Source organism: Caloenas nicobarica, chromosome 19 (assembly GCF_036013445.1).
Source record: "Caloenas nicobarica isolate bCalNic1 chromosome 19, bCalNic1.hap1, whole genome shotgun sequence".
In the NCBI taxonomy this organism is placed as follows: Eukaryota; Metazoa; Chordata; class Aves; order Columbiformes; family Columbidae; genus Caloenas; species Caloenas nicobarica.
In genome coordinates, this window is record NC_088263.1 from 7,760,874 (window position 1) to 7,778,072 (window position 17,199).

Here is a 17,199-nt window from a genome sequence, read left to right on the forward strand (position 1 = left end):
TCCAGCTTTTCCCAATATTGGTTTGCACATGCCCTGGACGTTCAACCTCTTCATGACAGCCTAATGTTGCCCTCTGCCATGCTCAGCCCCTTCCTCATGTCTCCCTCAGAGACATGGTAACCCGGCATTCCTCTGTCATTTTCATTGCTCTCCAACATCTCCTGAATCACACCATAAAACACCACCCTCCCTGTGCAACCCTCCAGCCTGGACCATCTCCAGGGCAGGTTCCATCTGCATCCAAGCCCTGCTGCCCAAAGGCAGCACAAACAACTGTTGGCAACCAATGTCCATTGCTGTTATGGAGAAACAAATTTGGGGTTCTCGCAGCCCCACAGCTTGCAGCAGAGTAAAACCACACATGCTGTGTTGGGTTACAGGTGAGCACCTTCCACTGCTTTCGGTGCTACCTACTGTTTTGTACACAAGTCCACAGAAGTGCTTTTTAAATGGACTTGAGGTTCCATTCATGGACCTATTCTGCCTTCTACAGAGATGCTATTTACCAACAGACAACTTGATTTGAAGTAAAACTTTTGGCTGGCATGAAAAGGATCAGGATTCAAACCTCAGAAACACTTGAGGTTGGTACAAAAGCTGCCAGTCCTGGTCTGACCCCAGGACATCCGCCAAAGGGACACATGCTGGGTTACAGCTCCAGTGGGTTAATTCTCCTTTAGTCACACTATTGCCAGACCAAATGACCAGTCAACTCCAGCAAACATCTGCAGCCCTTATTTTCAGGAAGCTAAAGAAAATCCCAAACCTCCATGGGGCATTAAACACAGCCGCCAAAAATTGCCAAGCACTTTTTGAAACCTTCCTGGGTCTGAGCAAATAAAGACCATTTAGCCCAGACTCCCTTGTCCTGCAATTCCACACATTCTTGAAATTAGAAAGGTGGGAAGAGAAAAATCAACCCCATTCATTGAACCAGTTAAGTGCGCTACTGCCAGGAAAAGCCACAGTATTTGTAACCCTAATAATCCAACACACACCTCCGAGCGCAACTCATCTTGGACAGAATAACGTCTGTTTTAAAAATACCTGCCTCTCTCTAACTTGTCATGGCATTTGTTGACAACCCTATTGAAAGCCGCTCTCAATGCAGCTGTGAAGGATCTTTCAGCACCTCTTTCTCTTTCCTAGACAGTTTTTGAAAGGGAGAGGAGGAAAAGAAAAAAAAAAAAAGCACCATCAATACAGGGGGAAAAAGGCATCAGCAGCCAACATCGGCTGATGAAGCGCCTCACCTGGGCCCCCAGCGCACCGCCTCCAATTAAATCAAAATGGTTTGTTTTTAATGGTCTTTTACACTGACAAGTGGGCTATCATTCCAGGCCTAGAGAGCTGTCAGGGAGCCGAGGCAAATCCTTCGTTGATAATGCCCAATGCTTCCAATTAGGAGCCGAGGCCGCTCCTGGCGCACTAACGATTCCCCAGCCTCCCCCAAGGCCCCTTCGGCTCTGGCTGTTTCGTCTTCCCTCTTCCTCCGCCGCAAATTACTGACACAAAACGGAGGCGCCCCGGTGCCTCCTCACCACGCCGGGCCCCGGCCCTGTTGGATTTAATGAGGCGATGGAAGTTTTTTGCAGATCTTTCGCTAAATTCTTTTCTTGTTTGACAGCTGCTTGAGTGTTGACCTTATAAAAGATTTAGTGTTTCTCATTATTTTCTGTCAAGCTTTACAAGTGATAGCTTCACGGAAATCATTTGCATCTCGATGCGTGCGCGCGTGTGGTTTTTGTCTGTATGGGGATGCTCGGTGCGGTGTGCGTCGGTGTGTACACTCTACCCTTCTCCCGTATTGTGTATTTTATTCCCTCCTCATCCCGAAAAAAAGAAAAAATCTACAAACATAGCGCTATTGTTTCGGGGGGGGGAAAAAAAAAGGAGAGGACTTAAAAGGCCCAGGATTTGCTAGACTCCTGTAAATGAGGAAGGTTTAGAAAAAGGAATAGAGATTGGTTTCCTGTAAAGAGAGCTCAAGAAAGTGTTTTGTCACCCACTAAAAGGATTCGATCAAATGGATGATGGAAAAACTAGGCTGAGGCGAGGGGCAGCTTAGTTGTTAAAGTGAAAAATCATACAGGGCTGGGAAGCTGCCTTGGAGCAGGCGGGTACTGGGAGAGGAGCGGGCACAGACATCTCCCAACAGCCGAGCATGGATCCTTCCAGGGCAGGAGGAGAACCTGGTGCTGCTTAGTATAATACTTGCTTCAGCTTTTTCCATGGGTTCACTCTCAACTCCTCCCACGAACCATTTAATCCAGCTATATCAATTGAAACTTCCTTCCCGGGGTCACTCTCCTTTACCTTCCCCCCAGAGCTGAGCATGTCCAGCAGCTGCAGCACGCACACCCCAGCACCCACCTCAATGGCAACAGCACCCACAAAACCCCAGCTCTGCAGCCAGTCTGTGTCAGCTCAGCCTTCCCTGTCGCAGCTTTGCCTTCCCCTATCTCACATGTGATTTATTAACCCTCCCTTAACAGACCTCCTTCTGCTTGCAACATGCATGTCGTTATATTAATGCTTGCCAAGTGATCATTTATAGTCCTCCAATTTAAAACATTACAATAACTGAGAAACCCAAATGAAAACAACCCCAAAATATATATTTAGGTTTTAGGAATGATGAGGTTTTTTTAATTGCCCCTCTAATTCTTCAAAGCCGGGGCTGACATTACATCTCAGCTGCAATTGTCCTGCAGGTTTTAATCTGCCAATAACAAATGCAAAGAACAACAGGAAAATATTGCTTCTAATCAGCTGCTGAAAACCATTGCAGCTTGATCACCCTGCAAGGAAAAACACCAAGCTTGTGCCTCCAAAGTATATTCCTGTCCTGCTACAGCCAGTGCTCCAAATCCACGATTCAGACAAAATCCTGGCATAACAGCTACTAACCACATCAGAGTAATGGTAGAATCATCAGCTGTCTCTAGAGGAAGTACCTTTGGGTTCATCATTTAAAATATAAATTAGAAGAATCAGAGATGAGGATTCATCACTGGCATTGACTTTTCAACACCAGCCTCTGTCATAATAAGACCTTTGACCCAAGGACACCCTTATCTTGACTCTGATTACTGGCCTGGGACTAATCCATAGTTTTGAACTGTCCCTCATTATGAGAGGGTGTCTCATTTTTTAAAATAGCACTTGTCCCCTGTCCTACACCTGGTGCTTCCCACTTACTCATGCTGAGGGCAGAACCTGGCATCCCTCACAACTTTGTCAAGGCTCTGCTAATTTTAATTACTGCCAGTTGTAGCTCAGTGTGACTGTTCTCACCTGGGAGCTTTGTTCCAAGACTGGAGTGAAAAAAATGCTGTTTCCTCCCCTGTGGCTTCAACCCCATCCCAGAGAGGGATGCCCTTGGATGTGCCTCCCCCACCTTCCCCTCCCAGAGAGGGGTTATGTCACTGCTGCTGCTTGAGAGAAAGCAAAAACATCCAGAAACAACTGTCTGAAGTTAGGCTCTCAAATGCATATTTAAGTACCTGAATGCCTTCCTCCAGAGAGGGGGAATAGCTAAATATGCTTTGTTTGTCTTGATTAATGAGATCACTAGCAAGCTTTTCAGGGCAAAGACTGCTGTATATTTTTACATATGCAAAACCTGACATCCAGCCAGCCTGAGCAGGGTGGGGGAAGTGGCAGGCAGCTCAGCACAGCTACACAAGGCAGATGGATGGCACAAGGAATTGTGTCGGAGCAGGTAAAGCCCATGGCCCCCCATGGTGACCCCACTCCCTACATGAAGACATGCATCTCAGTAACTCAGCATCTCCCACACAGGTTTGATGCACGCAGTTGTGTGCTCGCCAAAAGGGCCCTAGGACCTTTCTCCCCCAGGGCGATTTCCCCTTTGTTTATTTGTCATGAGCATTTTTTTACTCCCTCCCCACCTCAAAGGAGATTCCTAGTGGAGGCTGCTTGTGTGTTTGCTGGGCAGGTCATGCACAAGTCCTTGACCCCAACAGGGGCTTCCCTGGGAGCTCTGAGCCCATCCTGGCCCCTGCAGTGAAGCACAGAAGTCCTTTGTTGCAGGAAACAAGAAATATTTATTTTAGGGTCCACCTTAAGGCATACCAGCATTTGAAAACATCAGACAACCAATACACCATAGTAAGACTACAGGGTCTTGTTACTAAAGCAGAATAAGAATTTCCTGAAGTCCTCATTTTAAACAGGTGAAGTGTTTAACTTCAGCTGGAGCAACACTTTCCGAACAGGCAAAAACCCTTGTGCTAATCTTCAGTCTCTTTCCTGTTTGTGCTACAACCTATTTTCTTTGGCTGGCTGTTCGCTGTAACCAATTGTCTATGTGCTCCTTTCATTATAGGTTGGGCCTCACCTCAGTACTCTTCCAGGCCGTGATGCTCGTAAAAAGGTGTTCAGTGCCTCCCATTGAAAAGTGCCTGCAAGATGCGGTCCCTTCCCCAGAGCATCCACACAGCAAGGACCACAGCCATGTGCTGGACACCACAACCCTTAGATCCTGCAATAGCCATAGGCAATAGGATTTCTTTCCAGTTTTAAAAAGTTGTGCTAATGCAGACACAGCCAATTAAATCATAAATATGAGAGGAATTATTCTGTCTCTGCCTGTTCATTGCTTCATGTAAGATGCACAACACCTTACTCAGCCTAATCACCACAATTCTCATCATGCTCAGGGTAACATCACACACGAGGAACAGGGCAGTGTTTGCACCAGTGCAGCCCCAGAGGGAAAGAACAACAGTCTCCTTCACTGTCTGTACTGAACAAACATGTTAAATGCAACCATATCCCATCTATAATATCTCATAATCCATCAACCCTTCTCATTTCTTTGCCAAATAAGCTTCCCACCGCTGCCTGATTTAGCAAAGCCCTTGCCTGTGTGAAGGCATCCAAACACCTGCGTTAGGTGCTCTGCCAAACAGAGGCCTCACCGCAGAGCAATGCCTTTGCTTGAAGATGGCCCCAGCCAGCTCCACACTCACCCTCCAACAGCTGCTGGTGCCCGGTATCCCCCACGGCTGAGCCTCTTCAAGCAGTTGCTGAACAAACTCAAATTCCACCAACACCAATTCAACATCACAGCAGCCAAACTCCAGCCTGGTCACCAACAGGTGACAGCAGAGGCTCAGACAGGTACCAGTGCATTTAACACCCATCTCCTCCCAACAGGGCATTTCACCTTAAGAAAATACCACCGAGGGGTGAGCGCTGGAGCCGGCAGGGCGGCCTCTTCCCCCCAAAAGGAGCCACCTATGACTCACCGCCGTCCCGCTCCCCATCGCCCCCAGCCCGCGGCCGGGCTCACCGGGGACACAACCAAACCGCAACCCGGGGGTTCCCCTCCCCACCTCCCCACCCGCAGCCCGGCGGAGCCCGGTGCGGGTCCCGACCCCCCGCACAGCCCCAGCTGCCCCCGGCGCCGGACGCTCCTTGTCCTGCAGTGACACCCACTGGTAACGAGGATTTTAACGCTGCTGCGGCTTCACCACAGCCGGGCTCTGCTCCCCCCCGTCACCGCGACTCTCCGGCTGACTGTCCCCTCCACTTTCTGCCGCTCCCCCCAACCCCGAGCCTCCGCGCTCTTCTCTGTACCCAGAAGATACTCATTCCGTTACTAGAGCATCCCACCGAAGCCTGACCCTGTCCGTCAGCAGCACCCAGCGAGGTGGGGTGCACGACAAGTCCCAAAGCTGTCAGAGTCCTACAGCCAACCCTGGGGTGCAGCTGGGACTTGTGAGGAGGTGACTGGAAACACAGCTGGCATCAGTGGTCTTTCCTTGGCGGGTGCGTGCCCATGTATTTGTGAACAGGAACAGTCTAGGAAATAGGTTTTAAGGGCAGGCATGCACAGGGAAGGCAGTGTGGGCTGCCCAGAGATTCACAGGATTTCCTACCTGTACTAGGAGCCACAGACAAATCATTGGAACCTCACTTGTCCAGTGTCCAGTGATGCAGGGGAACAACACATATGGAGAGAATGGGGCACGTTTCCACTGTGGGGAGTCTACTTCTGAAACAACTTAATAATAATAACATTAATAATCTATGTTAATTGTCAGCCACACTGACATTAGAACATGAGTAGCAAGTGACTCTGTAGCTGCTGGGAACTACAAATATGGCCCAGGAGTGACAATCTCTGTCCTCAGGGCCTTGGCTGGGTATGGCACAACACAGTATCTGCTCAGGGATGAGCATTAGACCCCTCCATGCCCTCACTCCCCCTCCCCCCCAGTCTTGCACAGTATCACATAGTGGTTCTGATCTGGAAAGTTCCTTGTGGTTGTTTGAAGGCAGGTGCTTTATTCAACATAAGGAAATACAGCAGCAGATCCACCAGCCCAAACCTGTCCATGCATCGCTGATCCAAATCCTGATTCCAAATCCAGTCCCGGCCCCATTCTGGTCCCAAACACAACCTCAATGCTGGTCCTGATCCCAGTGCTGAGCTCCATCCCAAACAGGGTACACTGGTTGAACAGGGGGGCTGCCAGAGCTCAGGAGCCAACAGAGTCAGGCTGCAAGGAGCTGGGAAAACCCATCAGGATGTCTGCCCCATTTCTCATCGGGACCAGTTCCTGCACATCTGTTGCTGTGGTCCTGGCTTCACCTGGGGACGCGAATGCTGCAAAACCAACCCCCGGTAGACCAGGACCCTTGAGCCTGGCCCCCAGTTCCTGGCACTGGGGCAGCATCTCCGTGCTGGGAGGGAGCCAGAGCAGAGCAGCAGCGGGGATCCTCCACCCAGGGACAGGCAGGACAAGCACCCCCAGCACCGGGCATACAGACCCTCAGGGTGGGGGCAGGCTGGGACTGGGGCTGATGCTGATTTTGTCCCCGGACCTGTCCTCTTATAAGGTTCTTTTGTTCCGCTGCTCCGATCCCAGCCGGCCCCGAGCCTGCAGGGCCGAGGGCAGGAGGTGCCGGGGGCCCTGCCTGCGCCGCTGCCCGACAGCTGGCAGCCGGGCTGCCCGGGGGGGCGGGCGGGGGCTCTCCCCTCGTTGATCGCCTCCAAGCTGCCGGTCAAGGGCGGCTTTGGAAGAGGGACAAGATGCAGCTGCCTGGCCGGGAAGAGAGGAAATCGAGTATTTGAGAAATAACCAGCGACATCGTTTTAAACTGGTGCTGCTTCACGTACCCGGGTGTGGACATTTTCCTCATCTCCGCGGCGAAGGATTTACTCCCAGAAAAAGCCCCTAAATAAACCCCCGAGGAGGCAGGAGCCAGTCTGACCGGAGGAAGGTGGGAGTCCTGCGTGATCTGGTCCCTCTCCAACCAGGGAGATCAAAACTCCCCGACGGGGCGGGAGGGAGGAAACTTGGTGTCTCCAGGAGAAATGGGCAGGGCGGGCAGTCTGGGGCCATCGAGGTTTCATTTAAAACGAGATTGACGGCAAGAAGAATCCGCCCTGAGCCCGGTCCCTTCCCAGTTGCACCAGTAGGTACCGCCGCTGGGAGAGCGGGCAGAGCCGGGCGGGGAGCAATGCCCCGTCCCCGCCGCTCCGGCAGCGCTGGGGAGGCGGTTGCCCGGTGGCCCCGCGTCCGCTTGCTCTAAAGAACCTCTCTGCTCGTTCACAACCGATTTCGAGGGGATTCAACGAAATTCGCAGCTCCGAGGCTCACCTGGGGCTCAGAGTAGCCGCCTTTGCGCTGGGCTTTGGGGCGGGTTTCGATGCTTTTCGTTTTCTTTCTTATTTTTTTAATTATTATTATCATTATTATTATTTTCAACGCCCAGCAAAACTTTCCCTGCTCGGGAGGGACTGGTAGATTGGCTAATTGCTTGCGTAGGCGAGTAGAAAGCAGCAACCCCTCGACATCCACCCACCCCACGCCCCCCGCCCGCTAATCACCCCATTACGAGCCCCATCAGCGGGATAATGACAGCAAAAGAGGGCGGAAACCGCCCGGAAAGCGCGAGGATCCGTGCGGCAATTAATTCCCGTTAATCAAGCTGCAAGGTGTCGCCGCCGGGGAGTGACATCCCCCAAAACGCCTCGCGGCCAATGGGCGCGTTCACACGGTGTGGGGGGGAGGGTGCCGGCGTCCCCGAGCTGGAGTGGCACAAGTTCCTTTTTTCCCCCATTTTACCCCCGGTTCCCCCTCCCCCGCAGAGGACGCGGCGCTCTCGCCGCTGTCCGAGGTGCTGAAGTCGCCGCCGGCTCCGGAGTGACTCCGGTTCCTCCCCCCGTCGCTGTCCGAGGTGCTGTCGGGGAAGGGGGGGGCACGGCGGCGGCCCTACGGCTGGCCACCCCCTCCGCCCTCCCCTTGCCCTTCCCCATTGATTTCTGGATCATTAAGTGGTTAAGGCGCTGCGAAGCTTCACTATCGATCGCTGCCTCCCCACCTCCGGCTGGGAGCCCCCGGGCTGCCCCCCAGCCCCGCGTCGCCGCGGCTCCGGGCAAGGGTGGGGTGGCCGGGTAAGGGGCCGGGGCCCCTGGTGGAGTTGGGGTCCGTTCCCCCCCCGCAACCCACCCCCTTCGCGGCCAAAGTTTGACTCTGCCTCCCTCTCCCCCCCTCTTCTGTCTGTCTGTCTGTGAGTGCAGCTGGGCACGATGCTGAAGACGGAGCAGCCCTGGATCTAATGCGCGGCGCCTCGGAGAGCCTTGCAGCAATTTTTGCCCGGATCCCAGACTGAACTTTGCTCTTTTATTCTTTTTATATTACATTTTTTTCCTGTTATTGTTAATTATCATTATCAACCCGCTTCCGCCGCGCCCTCCCCGCCAATGCCCGTGTGAGCGCCGGCACCTCGCGGGGGCCATGGAGGGCTCCACCGGGTTTGGGATCGACTCCATCCTCTCCCACCGAGCCGGCAGCCCGGCCGTGCCCAAGGGGGACCCGCTGGTGGGCGACGGCCGGTCCCCGCTGGAGCTGAGCCCCCGCTCGGAGGGCAGCAGCGGGTGCCCCTCGCCCCGCTCGCCGGGCCGCGAGTGCCTGGAAGCGGCGGTGCCGCGGCCGGGCCTGGATGCGCATCTCCAGCCGGGACAGGTCTCGGCTCCCTCCCAGTCCCGGACCGTCACCTCCTCCTTCCTCATCAGAGACATCCTGGCTGACTGCAAACCCCTGGCCGCCTGCGCTCCTTACTCCAGCACCAATGGACCTCACGGCGGGCAGGAGCCGGCGGGCAGGATCCCCACCAAGCCCGGAGAGGACTTTAGGGAGAAAATGGAAAAAAACACCAGCAGCTCCTCCTCGGACTCGGAGTACAAAGGTAAGAGCCGCTCACCCCGTTGGGCTTTGCAGGGCGGCCTGGACCCAAAGCCTCCGGCGGCCCCGAATCCTCCCGGTGCGCCCGGAGCTCGCTGTGGAGACGGCTCCGGCGTGTCCCGGTGATGGGGGGGGGAGTCGAAGCACCGATCGCCCCGAAATGACCGCGGGGTCCGCACCAACTTGAGAAAACTTAGGGGTTCGGGGCTCGGTGGGGCTCGGACCAGTGGAAGGGGTTGGGGCGATTGGTGCTTCGCCAAACGAGCCCGGAGGATTCGCCGGGTTGTTTCTCTCAGTGAAGATCCGGCCGTTTCCTTCCCACCCGTGGGGAAAGGGAAAAGGAGAACCGGGGAGGGATTTCTGCCTGCGGAAAAGAAAAAAAGAGGCAAACAATAATAAAATAATCACGGATTTGCCGGGTAATTCCCCTGCTCCGGTGTGAAACGAAACAGAAAGTCGTCGGGGGTTGATTCGATTTTTATTATTTCTATTACTGTTTTGGAGATGGTTTAAAAATGATCACGGCAGACAGGGAGCCCCGGGCCGCATCCACGGCGCCGGCGGGAGTGGGGCTGGATGCGGGTGCTACTCGCCCCGGGCCGGGGGCTCCGGCCTCCCCGGTCCCTTTCAGCCCCTTCCCGGCCTCCCCCTGCGACAGCCGGGGCGGGGGAAGGAAAGGCAGCAGCACAGGAGGGGTTGGTTGGGTCTTCACCCCCGGTTCAATTTATCCCGGGTTCCTTCCCCTATCCTGCCCCCATCGCCCCTGCAAAAACTTTCACCCGGGAAAACTGGTGCTTGCGAGGGCAAGGCGAGGGTACCCACTTGAGGTGAGAAAAGGGATGCGATGGCTCCTGACGGGGCTGCTGGATTTGGGAGGGGCTGGCAGGAAAAGAGGGGACCAGCCGAGCCCCGTCCCGGCTGCAAATACACCTTCGGCCCATCCGGAGCCGTCGCCCTGAAACCCGGTTCATGGAGGAAAAAATATTCACTCAAACGAATGAGAGGCTCTGGGCATCGCGGGAGAATTTCGGTCTGAACGAAGGACGGAGCCCCGGGTCGGTGCCGGGGCTGGAAGTGACCCGGGAGAAAGGCCGGGATCAGCCGCGCCGTTTTGCAGGGCCGGGATCGAAAGCAGCTGCGATTCCCAGCTTGGCGTTTTGTTTTCGCCTCCTACATCCCCCCGCCCCCCGAATTCCTTCAGCTTTTCTCCCCTTCCCCCAAGTCGCGACACAAGCGAGGGAGGAGGAGAAGAAACGCGGGTTCTTCGCACCCCGCTAAGCGGCCGAGCCCGGGCTGGGGGAGCCGGATTTGGGTAGGGGCCGTTACCCCATCGCACTCGGCTCCTCTCCTGTCCCTGTAAATGCGGCAGCCACGGCAAAATGCCGCTTAAATGTGAGGGGAAACATCCCTTAAACCGGGTGAAACCATCACTTAAATCGTGAGGAAAACACCGCTTAAATGAGGCGGGGGGGGGGAGGGAAGGAAACAGCTTAAACGGACAGGGAACCACATCTTAAATGAGGGGAAAAACACCACTTCAACGGGGCTGAAAAAAAAACCCGTTTAAATGGGCAGGGAACGACAATTTAAGCGAGGGGAAAAACACCACTTCAACGAGGTAGCGGGTGAAGGTCCCTGGTACGAACACGATCCTTTTTTGCTGCCTTGGAAATAGCCTTTACTTGGGCAAAACGCCCCTGATTTATCCCGCAAAGAGGCTGCGGGGCCGGGCCTAAGCCGGAGCGGCAGGATCTGGCCTATGCCGAAAAAACCCGTAATATCTATATATTTATATATTTGATATATTTAATAAATTTTATATATTTTATATATATAAATATATATGTAATTTTTTAAAAGCTAGTAATTGCCGGGGGAGAGAGCCGCAGCCGGCCGGGGAAACCGCCGCCGCCGCCAACAAACAGGAACTTTTTAGGAGCCGAGGACCAGTCCGGGGGGTCGGGGGGGATTTGCCTTTCCCGGGGTGCGGGAGGACAGACCCCGCTTTCCTCCGCGGAAAAACTCGGCACAAACTTTCGGGCCTTTCCCGAGAGGGAGCAGGACCGGGACCCCCCCGACTTTCCTGGTCCGGATTCGGCCCCTTCCCGGGAGGTGCCGGAGATGCCGCTTTCCCCGGGAACCGGAGCCCGGTCTCCGCGCTCAGGGCTGGTCCCCGGCTCGGGCTCTGTCTGCTCGGCCAGAGTCGGGATTTCTGGTTGAAGGGTTTCGCTCCCCGGTGGCTCAATTAACCGGATTATTGTCTTGCTACAGAGAGAAATCAGCTCTCGTTCGGCTACAGCCCTGTCCCTGCTAACACCCACCACCAGCAAATTTAACATAAAGCCCCCTTAAAAAAAATAAATCAAAAACCAAAACAAAATACAAGCGTCGCCGATTTGTATAAACTGAGTCTTTTTGCTACATAATCTCCTTCAGGAGGGCGCGGAAGGCGACCACAAACACGGATTTTTTTTTCCCCCACTTTTTTTTTTCCTGCTCGGATATTTTCCCGTTACCTACTAATATTTAGCGGAGTAAATTGCCGCGTCACTCCGCCGGTGCGTATGCACCGACCGCGCTAACGAACCGCCACCAGCCCGCCTCACTGGCGTTTTTTTAAGATAAATAACAGCATGAAGACGGGCTTGTGGAGCCCCTTCCCCAGTAATTCGTTGTGTGCCCTGGAGAGGGAAGGGTTGTTCCGTGCCCCTGCAGCATCCCCGGGAGGATGGAGGCCTCTCCGCGGAGGGGAAGAGGCAGCACTCCCCCGGCCACTTGCCCCTCCAAAAATGTGGGCTCGCAATTTTCATTTTGGGTTCGTTTTCGTTTGGGTTTAAAAATAAAAGAGAGAGAGGAAAGGGAAAGGTAAAAAAAAAATAAAATCAAAGCATCGAGAAAACTGTTGGGTTTGGGGGAATCAATCCAAAGCAGGATCCTGCCCCGTGAGAAATGGGGGGTGCGGGAGATGCGGGGGGTTCTGGGCAGGAGCGCAGGGGGGCCGGGTCTCCCCACAGCACAGCCCGGAGCTCCGGCCCCGCTCCCAGGCCCTCGGGAAGGGGAAAGATCGGACCCGGCTTGGGGACTCCCTTGAGTCCCCTGTGTGCAGCCGGGGTTAAAATTCCCGGCTTTACAGAGCAAATGTGCCCTGAGCCCGACTCAGCGCCTGAGCCCATCTCCTCCGGCTTACGGCTGCCAGGGGGTTACCTGTCGCGGTTGAGACGGACAAACGACAGTTACCCCCCATTTTTGAGGGTATTTCCCTCCCTGCCCTGACCTGGCCTCTCTTCCTCCTTCTCGGCCCAGTGAAAGAAGAAGGGGACAGAGAGATCTCCAGCTCCCGGGACAGCCCCCCGGTGAGGCTGAAAAAGCCGCGCAAAGCCCGCACCGCCTTCACCGACCATCAGCTGGCCCAGCTGGAGCGCAGCTTCGAAAGGCAAAAATACCTGAGCGTGCAGGACAGGATGGAGCTGGCGGCCTCCCTCAACCTCACCGACACGCAGGTGAAAACGTGGTACCAGAACAGAAGGTAAAAATGAACCCTTCTTTCCTGTCCACAGCGCCGGGGTCCCATCCTGCCTCTCTCCCCGTCCCCGCACCCCCAAACCAGGCAGGGATTTTGCATCTCACAGCCACCCCGTCCCTCTTGGCACCAGGGAAGTTGTGATGCCCCACACACACCCTGGGACTCCCTGTGTCCCGGGTGCCTTTTATCCCAATGTAAAGGTGAGAAAAGTGATGCCGGGGCAGGGCAGATTTGGGGCGAGGGGGGCAATCTGTGCCCCCAGCCCCATCAATACGAGGAGGTAGGACCGGGTTTCTAGCTAAATACAACAGCATAACACATCGGCCCATTAATAATAGATACCAATTACTGCTTTGGGCATCAATAATTAACACCCCTTACAGTAATTACACAATTATTATTATGATGAATAATTTACTGGTGGAAATAGGTTTAGCGCTTCAGCGACAAATCTGTAAAAGGTCTGGAGACGTGTGATGGCTTCAGTGGATTTATCGGGCCGTCCCCATCGGTGCTTCTCCACCAAACGAGGGACACTCGGCTGCAACCCCTACCCCGTCCCCTCGCTGCCCGCCAGGTTTTAACCCTCCCCCCCGCTTTAATTTCCATTGCCATCTGCAAAGCTCCGCGGCTTATCAACTCGTCGGGAGTTTTGGGGAGTTTAGAGGAGGTGGGGGCTGTGCGCTGACATCTCCCCCCGGCCCCCAAATCCTTCCTGCAAGGGCACACCGGGGCCGGGGCCCCCAGCCCCAACCCCAGCCGCCCTTCCCGGCCCGCCGGCGGCCCCGACAGGGGCGAGATCCCGGGGCCGGCGCTTCTCCATGAGATCCGGCACACACACACATATATACACACATACCTATACCTGTATGCATGCATATATAAATATAAATATACATACATATATATATATATGCCGCAAACGAATGCCCCGGGACCGGACCTCACCCGTGTGCCCCTGCGGGACTCCCGCAGCCGCCCCAGAGGCCCGGCCCGGGTGGCGGTCCCGGAGCCCCGGGTGGCGGTCCCGGAACCCCGGGTGGCGGTCCCGGAGCCCCGGGTGCGGTCCCGGAGCCCCGGGTGGCGGAGCGGGACCGCGGCGGCCTCGGGCCGGAGCATCGCGGCGGCAGCAGCATCGCTGCTCAGCGACGGGGCTGCCGGGTAAAGGATCGCCCATATCATACACGAGATGTCATACGCAGTTCATCATTTGCAACCTGGAACTTACACCCCAGGAAGGGAATGAAATGTTGGTCGCGATTTATATCGCAGGGATTTTCACCCCGCCATAGGATCCCAGCCGGGCTGTGGCTCCGGTGCTGCCGCGGCGGAGACACCGGGGAGATGAGACCCCTCGCCCCCTTAATGGGCTCTACGTCTCCCCGCACTGATCCCATCCCATCCCTGCCGTACAACAGAGGGCACTGGCCCTGGCGGGGAGAAGGGATGTTCAGGAGGAAAGAGGATACACAAGGGGTAAAAAGAGCCCGGGAGCGGCTTTTGGAGCATCCTCCTTGACCTCCTCTCTCGACTTGTCCCCTCCAGGACCAAGTGGAAAAGGCAGACGGCGGTGGGCCTGGAGCTGCTGGCCGAGGCCGGCAACTACTCAGCCCTCCAGAGGATGTTCCCCTCGCCCTACTTCTACCCTCAGAGTTTGGTCTCCAACCTGGACCCCGGCGCCGCTCTCTACTTGTACCGCGGACCCAGCGCGCCGCCCCCCGCCCTCCAGAGACCCTTGGTGCCCCGCATCCTCATCCACGGACTGCAGGGCGGCAGCGAGCCCCCGCCGCCCCTGCCCCCGCTGCCCGGCGTCCTGCCCCGGGCCGCGCAGCCCCGGTGAGCCCCGGTGAGCCCCGGCCGCCCGGGCAGCCCCACCGGCACCCCCCGTCCCGGGCTGGGGGGTCGGAGGGGACCACCCCAACTCCGGAGCCGCGAGCAAGCGACAGACTCCCGTTCATCCCCAAATATATATATATGAGAACTTCCCCCCTCCTTTTAAAAAATATATATATAAAGAATGCAAGAAGCGAGGGTTTGGCAGGACGGAGAACCGGCAGAGCTGCCCCCCCCTCCGCCCGCGGGGCATTCGCCGCCTTACCCCCTTGTGCCCGCGAAGGGCGGCGGAGCCGCTGCGGTTCTCCCCGGCCTGGGACGGCGCCGGGAGCACGGGCAGGGCCGGCTGCAGCGGGGGAGTTTTGCCTCTCCGCCCCTTCCCCTGAAACTGCGGCGGGGGCCGAGCCACCCCTGCTACGGACGGCTCCGGGGAGCCCTTCCCCGGCACCCCGGTCCCGGGGCACCGGCCCCGCCGCCGAAAAGGGTGATGGGGAGGCCCGGGCCGCCGGCCCCCGCCCGCCGCAGCGAGACTTTGGGACGTCCGTAACTAAAGACAAAACAAACCACAAAAAGCGGCGAAATGTAAATACGGTGCGCAAAATGTATATGAATTATTTATTTGTGAACCCTGAGGGCGTATTTGTGTAAGTGATTCTTGTCAGTCTGTATCCCGGGGCCGGCCCGGCCAGGGAGAGCGGAGGGGGGCTCGGGGCGCCGCTCCCGCTCCCCCCTTTTTTAAATGTGGAAATAAAACTTCTTTACAAACAAACGGGGTTCGCCTCCGCCGGCCCTTTCTTCCCCTCCTGCTTGTTTGCTCTGGCGGATCCGCCGCCGCCGGGGGAGAGGGACAAGTAAAGAGGAGTTTTCCCACCTCCCATCGCAGGGAACCCCCCCCGCTTCTCCGGGGCTCTCCTCGCCCCCCCGGGCCCGGCCCCAGTGCCGGCATGCGGGGCCGGTCCCTCCGCCATGGGGCTGGAGGCGGTGGGGAAAGGGGGACACCGGGACGATGCTGCCCGGGCGGCGATAACCGCGGCGCTGGTGAATTATTAACGCTAATCTTAAGTGTATAATTGCCTAAGTGCTTTAAATGATCGCTTTGGAAAATGGATTGTTTCCACCCTTTAAAAGTGTCGCTCATCTGGCTGCGGCCAGCGAGCCCGGCAGCTGGTCCCCGGGACAGCCGGGCAGCGGCTCCGCCGGCTCGGGGAGCCGACAGATGGGCTGCGGGCTCAGCCCGCCCGGTCCTCCCCGCTCCCCCCGGTCCGGCTGTCTGCCGAGCCCCCCCCCACCCCGCACCCACCGGCCCCAAAGATCCCCGGCTCCCCTGGGCCGGTCCCAGCCCGCTGCCCCCGTCCCGACCGGCCCCGGGTGCTTTGCCCCGGCACCCCCCAGCCCCGCCGGCCCCGCGGGGAGAGTTATTGTCGGCTCGGCCAAATGCACAGCCACGCCTGGAGGAGAGAGCCCCCGGCCTTTGTGGACGGGGCTGTTCCTTTGCATGTGAATGGGGGAGTTTGGTAAATCCCCGGGCCTCGGCTGGGGCGAGGAGGAGGAGGAAGGGGGGTCGCTCCCAGCTCGGGGTTAATGAAGTGGGAAAGGAGTCTTTCAAAGGGGCCTGCAAACAACACCCCTCCCTGGGCAACAACCCCCCGTCCCAAATCCTACATGGATTGACTTAAACCCAGGGGATAAGTGCTTTAAATTAATCTCATTGAATAAGAATGAGGCCAAACAAAACTCTTTAAAATCATATTAAAAATCTATCAAAGGACAACTTGCAGTGGGTGTGCTTTTCATTTTCTGAGCGCAAAGGCAAGGAGCATAGAGCAACCTTCCTCCCATTTACACAGCAGGAATGTGAATCAAAGACATTCTCTAATATTTAATTGTCCTTGTAGCCATAGCAGAATCTTCCTTTTACATTAACGAAGTACAAGGCTTCGTTACACGTTTGTAATTGCAATATTTAAATTTGCCATTTCACATCTGGAAGAAGCTGGAAACTCCTCTGTAAGAGCGGGTCTGAGCCAGCGCCATAACACAGTAACAGGATCCAGTTTGTGTTACAAGGACAGTAAAAGACAGTGGGACCGACCCCCAAGGAAACCTCTGCTCTGGGAAGAGGGAATGGCCGTGCCAGGTCTGGCTGAGAAGGAAAGAGAACAGGTCCTCCGGGGAGACCTCAAGCTTCAAAATAAATCAGTTTAGGGAAGACACCACACACTGTTGTCTCTTGTCAGAGAGCACTGTGCTGTCCACATGAACAGCATCCTGTGCGGGAGGATCTCAGCAGCATTAGAAGCTGCAGAAGAACCAGCCTCAGCTCCAGCCTGTGTGTGGGGACTGAGAGGGGACCCTGCTGTCCAACAGCAGAACCCACCAGTGCTGGTCCTGTGCCTCCAGCAGCCCCAGACCGGCGGTCCCATTGCAGAAACCTTCGAAATATTGCAGCAGTTCTGCTCCACCAGTTTCTTCCAGGGCACGGAGACTCTAATAGATGGGCTGCTGGTGGCTGGTTTCTGTCAGATCCAAGACACAACCCAGCTGATGCAGTGGGTTTGCCAGGACCCAACACGGCCCTGGCGCTCAAACCCCTTCTGGGCTTTTACCCAGCTTGAGGGC

At 56.1% G+C, this 17,199-nt stretch overlaps 1 protein-coding gene across 1 annotated transcript; it reads left to right on the plus strand.

Moving 5' to 3' along the window:
* The first annotated feature begins 8,777 nt into the window (after nucleotides 1-8,777).
* On the plus strand, nucleotides 8,778-14,587 carry BARHL1 (BarH like homeobox 1). The gene is made up of 3 exons (XM_065648765.1): nucleotides 8,778-9,228; nucleotides 12,528-12,750; nucleotides 14,293-14,587. Exons 1-3 carry the CDS (start codon nucleotides 8,778-8,780, stop codon nucleotides 14,585-14,587), a joined length of 969 nt encoding a protein of 322 aa, XP_065504837.1.
* Nucleotides 14,588-17,199: the final 2,612 nt, after the last annotated feature.